An 8,168-nucleotide genomic window follows, 5' to 3' on the forward strand; every position below is an offset into this window, starting at 1 on the left:
TTGTCCTGGATTCGATGCGTTTTAAGACTTGCTCGCAAAATGGGCATTTAATTGTATACTGTAAAATAATATGCATTTTTCACTTCCAAAAATAAATGCCTGTCGAAATATAGCACCCCCTTCTGGAGGTTAGTACTCCTTACAGCTGGGTGTCTTGGCGCCGAACGACCCTGGCCGTCGGAAAGTAACAATTGGATTCTAATTGCCTTTGCAAGCCGATTGATGGCACCTTTGTACAAATTCTGGTGCCAATTGCACCCCAAAACTTTGCATATTGTTACCGACCCCTTACTGATTTTCCAGTACCCTTTGCTTAGAACATGGCCATCTTTCCCCAGCCAATCAGGATCCTTATTTCTTGAGTTTAAATCCGCATAGCTCCGCCCTCGGGATGCCAACAAAATCCACATAAATTCGAGTCCGCCAATTTACCGATCACCCCGAGACTCCCGTCTGTCCCTTATCACCATTTCTCAGTTCTATTGGCAATCACATCCTACCTAGCCCAGCTTTCTTAATGCTTCTCGGTATATATATTTTTTATAATTATGTGACGAACGCTGTGCAATCATGAAAGGTGTACGTTGTCCGTCGGTACTCCTTCTCCTGTCTGTAGCGATTGTCTACCTTGCAACTAAGCCAGTCCTTTCGACCAACCAAGACTCGTTTCTATTGAGATGCATAGACGAGTTTGAACGTTCTGCCGCCGTCACATGTTACACAGAATATTTCGACGTGGACCTGCTGGACACTGAATGTGCGCCTTCAGACGTTCTCATTCATAGTGTTAGGATATGGGCCCCCCTACGCGTGGTAGAACTGAACTGTCCAATATGTGGAAGTACCCTTGAATACCAGCGGAAAACAGTATCCAGTTCACCTGAGCCTAGCAATACAGTTATACTTCAACGTGGCTACGCTGTGCGCTCCCTATACGACGTGGATGAGAAGTTGAGCATTGTGACGCAGGTATGTACTTTTTTTTACCTTAGATATTTTTACGTGATCGATTTTTCTTTAGTTCCTTGCTTGATATTAATAATGATTAGTAGTTTATTGACCACAATTCAGGTACATGGCAGCGTACAGAAACGATGAATTACGCACTCAGGCTTAAAAACAGACTAAACAATAAAGTAGACTAAACAAACAAGGAAAATTGACAAACCAATTACAAATATTGACAAAATGACAAACTAATCATAAATATAATTTTGACGAGTACTGACAGTTACAAGATCTTACAACAATAAATCTTTGTACATGATAATGGATCAAACACTGTGGTTGGGAGATTTCAACTTTGATCTTTATTTAAAAGGTGGACGAAAAAAGGATTGGGGCTCATCTTGTACCGTTTAGTTTTCGTCATATGTAGGGATGTCCAGATGATATGCCCCCTTCGGTCCCTTCAGGCATCTGCTATGGATGTCAGATCGGGACGGGGGAGCCAGTACCTGAACGTTGGGGAGTTGAAAAGCTTAGGGCCTCTCTTATTTTCTAAAGAGACGGCAAACATAATGGAGCCAAGGCAACGTTGTATATAATATATAATGATCTATAATGTGTAAGAGGGGCCAGGGGCCAAGAATAATTTTCAGCGCATGCTGTGGTAGTGTGCGTTTGCTTGTGCGGTGACACTAGAGATCCAAACTGGGACCGCATGTACAAGGGTCGGGCGTATGTATCCTTGGTAAGCATAATCGGTGCATATTGCGTAGAGCGAGCGTAATTGGTCTTTTTAATTCCACGTAATGCGTTGTAGCCGCCCAGAATTTACCGTAAAACATAATTGATGAATTGTGCGTATAGCGTAATCTTGCAAAACCTGTCCCTCAAAATGCAGGAAACAGCGTTTCAAGATGTTTGGATTTCCAAAATTTCCGGGGGACCAATTTCCCCGGACCTCCCTAGAAAGTAACACATAATTCCTCACCCCTCCCATGCCCGTAGCCTCACTCATAGATACTAAATAGTTACTCATAGGTACTAAATAGTTACTAATGCTTCCTCTCTGGACAGTTTGTTGCTTAAAAATCGTCTCGAAAATGCAGGAAAAGCCATTTCAGAGGGTTAAATTTTCAAAAAGGTCGGTTCTCGAAAACCGCACGGAACATGCCAAATGTAACACCTACGCCGTAAGGACAGTCGCACCGAAGCCATAGAAGTAGTTAGGAACTCATAGATAATCCCGTACCCTTTGATCGGCTGAATAACACATATACGTAATTTAACTTGACATCAAAAAGATACATGGCCGTGACAATTCTTTTGTTCTTCAGCCGATCAAAGGGTACGGGATTATCTATGAGTTCCTAACTACTTCTATGGCTTCGGTGCGACTGTCCTTACGGCGTAGGTGTTACATTTGGCATGTTCCGTGCGGTTTTCGAGAACCGACCTTTACACAATCCGCAGCTTGCCCGTCATTCACAATACAAAACATGTCATACACAAAACTGTCTTTTTACCCTTCTTACAGATATATACTCCATACGTATGCAAACTAGGCGGGAGATTTTGAATTCTTCCTTCTCTTGCCTAACCTTGGTCAACATCGAATGTCTGTTTCAGGTGTACCGATGCATGCCTTCCAAGCACCTGATACGGGGGTCAGACCCAGCAATCTTGAAACAGTGTTCTAATAAAGTGCCAGTGCCATTTGTGTTCACCTACCGCTCGGGAATTAGTCGCAAACTTTTATCTCTTCTGATGTCCAGTTTGCAGCACGGCGTCTCGATCAGGAATTTTAGGTCAATCATTATCGAACAGTACTTTGGCCGCTTCAACACGCGACAGCAACAGATCACTTTAAGACTTCGCGAGCAATGTGATGTAGACCCGGAAAACAGTTTTCCAAACTTTGATCCCGCACAATGTCCAGGACGAAAATTGTTGGAAAAGGTGTACCTGGCTGAAATAAGGGAAAACAAAGATATCATGGAAAAGACCAGGCTCTCGATCGACGCCAAATACCTAAGTTGTGACCATACGTTCCGTTGCGCTTCAAAAGTTGGATACTTCCATCCAGTAACAAGGAAATTTGTAAAGCAGTACCCCACGCTTTTTGCCATACTGAATGAAAGAGGACAGATACTAGAATATCGGTTCACGCAAAGTACTAAATTCAGTGACATTCGCATGCACTTCGAGGCAATTCGACAAAGACTGTCAAATCCCATTGAATTTGTGATACTGGACTGCTGCTGTAAATGGAGGTACATGTTGCAGGAGGTGCTAGGGCAAGATGTAAAAGTCAAACTAGACCTCTTTCATGCTGTACAAAGATTTACATCTTCGATCCGCAAGACATGTTCACTGCGACCTATGATCATACAAGAATTCCGTATGATTTTCAGACAGAAGTCTGATAAGGGAAAAAGGAGAAAAAAGTTAACGCCAGGGATAGAAGAGATGTCTGAGAACTGGAAGCGGTTCTACGAACGCTGGAATGCAAGGAAACACAATGATCAAGTCGTCTTGAGCAACAAGACGCTTCTTGCACTGAAGAACATAAGGTTCCACATAAATGAAGGATGTTTATCCGACATTCCTCCTGGTGCTGGAAGCAACAGGAACGAGCGGTTACATGCCACACTAAATTCCCATGGCATATTACGGTCAAAGTGTGTAGGTGTCCCACTGGCACAGGCGGCATTACAAAACTGTTTCCATTGTGTAAATACAAAGGAGCACATCAAAGATGCCGACTACGTACCGCCCTTTTCTGCCCAAGAAACGGCAAGAAGAGGTATGGACCATTCCTCGGACTTTCGGAGCAAAGACGATGGTGAGAACTAACTACTCATAATTTGTTTTTGCGAATAGACATATAAACACAACTTACACCTTTCTTGTAAGTGATGCATGCTTGTTTAACCCCGCAAGCATTTCCTGTATTAAAGAACTTGTAAATACTGTAGGTCAAACAAGGTGGAAGACGAAACACACTTTATGTCAACCTGCCCCTTCTACGACTACGAAAGAAATGAGCTATTTAGAGAAGCCAACAAATTATATCCCAATTTCTTCATGCTTACAGACAAAAAGAAAACTACTTTTCTCTTAACATCACAAAACCCACACATCACCGAAAAAGTGGGATTCTTCGTCTTCCACTGTCTCGAAAAAAGAAGCCGAACCCAATAAGTTAGAACTAGAGTTAAACATTAGATTCCAATATTTAGGCTAGAGTAGTTACATGCTGTATTGTTACACATTGTCTGTTCCTTTGTATGTCCACTTACATGTACTTGCAATTAGCCCACGGGCAAGAACTTGCAATAAACTTACTATTAATCGTGTGGGCTTCACACTCCACAGGTTCAGACCTGACTAAGAACTCAAAGAAGCCGGGAGAAGAGGATGCCAGAAACATAAGAGCAACGCCGACAGTTGAACGTGAGTTTTATTTTCATTTATCCAGACAATTGCTCTGCATACAAAGACCAAACACGTTCAGACAAAAAACTATAGGTCCTATATCATCTGTCACATGTATTTGCTTCGTTATTTTTTGTCTCCGTGGGGAAGTAAATGAATATTTATCACGCACGCAAAAATTACTACTGTACGTAAAAAGGCCTTTCATTCCAAAACGGTGGATAAGCTACTGTTTACATTTTAATCACTCCATTCACTGCAGCGGTCGAGCCCACTGCCGCTTCGTCATCTTCGTCCAGTGCAGATGAACTTTGGGTAACAACGCGGGTTCACGAGGACGACTTGTTGGCGAATGGGCAAGCTATGTTAGCCACATTTAATTCAAATTCATCGGAAAGTAACCATAGTTACGCGGGAGTTCTTGGTAATGTGGAGGTATCAGCTAAACACCGAATGGTAATCAGCAATGCAATCGCAAAAACAAGAGCTTTGCATCTTTTGCAAGACAAAAGTGAATGTTCCCCACTACTGAATGAAACAAAGTTGTTTTTTGCAAAGCTGAATATGCCAGGGAACAACGGCTGTCCAATGTCACAGAAGGTAGATATTGTAGAAACAGCTTCGTCTTGGGGTTTTAAGCGTAAGGCGGTGCTCCCAGACGGCAACTGTTTGTTCCGAGCCGTGGCAGTGTCTTTGAAAAGCCAAAAAAAGACCCCACAAGAATCTGAGCTACATAAGCATCTGGCGGCACTTGGCATAAGTGTAGAGAATATCACAGAAGAACAAATGATCAAAAGGTTACGACAACTCTTAGTGCAGGAATTTATTGATAATTTTCATCTATATTACGATTCTGTAACAGCATCAGGTAACGATTATTACGAGATGGTAGAACAGTTCAGCATGTCAGGGATATATGATTTGCCGATAGGTGATGCTGCACTACTGGGATTGTCAAACCTTTTAGAGACATCAATCGTAGTCTTTAGTGATATAAGCGAAACTCCCCTTGTTATAACGCCATCGTCTGGAACAAGCCACACAGAGCCCTCTATTTTTTTGATATATGATCAATCTTTGTCCCACTTTGATGCCGCGATTATGGATGCAGTGCAATCTGTTGACACATGTAACGTCCAAGAGTCAGAGAATTGTAAAATATTGGATGAGTCTGTACATGTAGAACAATCATTTGTGTCTTGTCGTTGTGGCAAAAACGACAAAGAGGGTAAAGAACGGTGCAACACCATCAGATGTGCGTGTTTAAAGAGTAACCAGTGTTGTACACACGCTTGCGGATGTAAAGGATGTTGTAATGGGAAACCTGTAGCTGTGTCAAAACGAAGGGGGGTAAAACGTAAGCACGACCATCAGATGAGTACTGAGTCTAGTCTATCCTACATCAAGCGTTCCCCTGACAAGCCGAAACGTGGTGGCCTTCGTGACTTCGAACGCTGTTTATTGTTTGAGTTAATGCAACATCAAGATTTAAGTATAACAGCTGCAGAACTGATGAAGTTGTATAATAACCTTGTTGCGGAACTCGGACAAGTTGCTAATAGTTTTCAGATAAAGGAGTTAAATTTACACCAGGTGGCAAGTTTTCTCAGTAGGAGGAGAAGCGAAAGGGAAATGATATAATTGTAGTTTTTTTTTTCATTTAGACCATAGCAAGTAATTTTTATGGCTGACATCAGCGCGCGCATTAATTTTCGCCCGATGTTGGAAAAAAACAAGAAATTTTGTTGTTGTTGTCCTCTGAGACTGCAAAGATGTATTTTGCCACGCTGGAACGTGAATTGCAGATCGATAAATGTGAAGAGAGGAAACAAAGAAAGACTGTAAATTAATGTTTTATCTCTTACATGTAATTTTATGCAGTGATATATTTCATATATGTGTTCACATATTCCTTTTATATGTGACGGTGGCTGTGTGTATGTGATGTTCCCACTGAATCAAAACCATTTGTACAATGATTTAAAACTTTCATTTTTCAAAGTTGTTGCAGTGAGAAATGGATGTTGTGATAGCTGGCAGTAACCTTAACACAATATAGGTATCATTTTGTGATTGACAAGGTTTATGATGTCAAAAGTTGAAAATGTAGGAATCTTGTTTTTTGGGGTCCGCCTTGTTTTGTTTTCGCCCGCGCACATTACATTTGGAGTCGGCTGAGAATGTCATCCATAAAATTTACTTGCTGTGGCCTTACATAGTGGCCAAGATGTAGTTTATGTCGGTTAGAAATAGTGTAGAGCATGACATCTTGCTCAATCTTTATGTGTTATTTTCCTTTTCTTGTATTTCTTGAAAAATAACTTGTTATACGCTGTGACACCAGTAAATTGTAACCACTAAATAGTTATGCAACAATACCTATTCCCCAAAATGAAATTCCTCCAGATTGCAACTTGTATTTTCGTCTGTCTATAATAAGACTCAGTATATGTATCAATCTGCCTCTAATCGTTTTGATTCCTTTATATGAAATTTCCACCGTACTTTCTTTTATCATCTGGTCTTAAATCTGCAACTGTGTTTAGAAAGAGAGAAGAAGTTGAACCTGTACATAATAAATTAGTATACATTTATATTAAGACGCAATAGTAGATTTTGCTATCGTTATGTAATCAATGCGCTTACCTTTTATGACCTGTACTTAACTCGTGAGAGTATTAACGTACAATAAAAGTCAAGACTGTCATTCATCATTCATCATTCTTTTTTTTACCTTGCATTAAAGTATTTTCTAGTCCTATCGCCAATCAGTATACAAAAAAAACTATTTGCTTTCACTCTTTCTCCTGCTTTTTCCTGCATTCTCCTGTATTCTCCTGATTTCAATTGCTTTCTCCTAGTTTCCCATGGTTTCTCCTGTGCTCTCCTGCTTTCTCATTGTTTCTCCTTGCTTCTACCACTTTCTCCTGGTTTCTCCAGGTTTCTCCTGGCTTCTCCTGCGTTCTCCTGCTTTCTCCTGTATTCTCCCGCTATCTCCTGTATTCTCCTGGTTTCTCCTGTATTCTCCTGCTTTCTCCTGTATTCTACTGCTTTCTCCTATGTTCTCCTGCTTTCTCCTGTGTTCTCCTGCTTTCTCCTGTGTTCTCCTGGTTTCTCCTGTATTCTACCGCTTTCTCCTGTATTCTCCTGCTTTCTCCTGTATTCTCCTGCTTTCTCCTATATTCTCCTGCTTTCTCCTGCTTTCTCCTGTGTTCTCCTGCTTTCTCCTGGTTTCTCCTGGTTTCTCCTGCATTCTCCTGGGTTCTCCTGTGTTCTCCTGTATTCTCCTGGTTACGCCTGTATTCTCCTGCTTTCTCCTGTATTCTCCTGCTTTCTCCTGCGTTCCACTGCGTTCTCCTGCGTTCTCCTGTATTCTCCTGTCTTTCTCCTGTGTTCTCCTACTTTCTCCTGTGTTCTCTTGCTTTCTCCTGCTTTCTCCTGCTTTCTCCTGTGTTCTCCTGCTTTCTCCTATATTCTCCTGCTTTCTCCTGCTTTCTCCTGTGTTCTCCTGCTTTCTCCTGCTTTCTCCTGGTTTCTCCTGCATTCTCCTGGGTTCTCCTGTGTTCTCCTACTTTCTCCTGTATTCTCCTGTATTCTCCACCATTCTACTGCTTTCTCCTGCCTTCTCCTGGTTTCTCCTATATTCTCCTGGTTTCTCCTGCTTTCTCCTGCTTTCTCCTGTATTCTCCTGCTTTCTCCTGTATTCTCCTGTATTCTCCTGCTTTCTCCAGGTTTCTCCTGGGTTCTCCTGTGTTCTCCTACTTTCTCCTGCTTTCTCCTGTATT

General features: G+C 41.7%; 1 protein-coding gene across 1 annotated transcript in view; it reads right to left on the reverse strand.

Moving 5' to 3' along the window:
• Positions 1–7,572: 7,572 nt before the first annotated feature.
• Positions 7,573–8,168, reverse strand: part of LOC109470780 (inner centromere protein-like) — a gene marked incomplete at both ends in the record, with an annotated part of 4,275 nt that continues 3,679 nt past the window's right edge. Inside the window, one exon of the mRNA XM_019769856.1 lies at positions 7,573–7,654. Within this exon, the coding sequence (XP_019625415.1) occupies positions 7,573–7,654 (82 nt within the window). The remainder of the gene's footprint in view (positions 7,655–8,168) is intronic.

This window comes from Branchiostoma belcheri, unplaced genomic scaffold (assembly GCF_001625305.1).
Source record: "Branchiostoma belcheri isolate BF01 breed outbred unplaced genomic scaffold, Haploidv18h27 scaffold232, whole genome shotgun sequence".
Classification (NCBI taxonomy): Eukaryota; Metazoa; Chordata; class Leptocardii; order Amphioxiformes; family Branchiostomatidae; genus Branchiostoma; species Branchiostoma belcheri.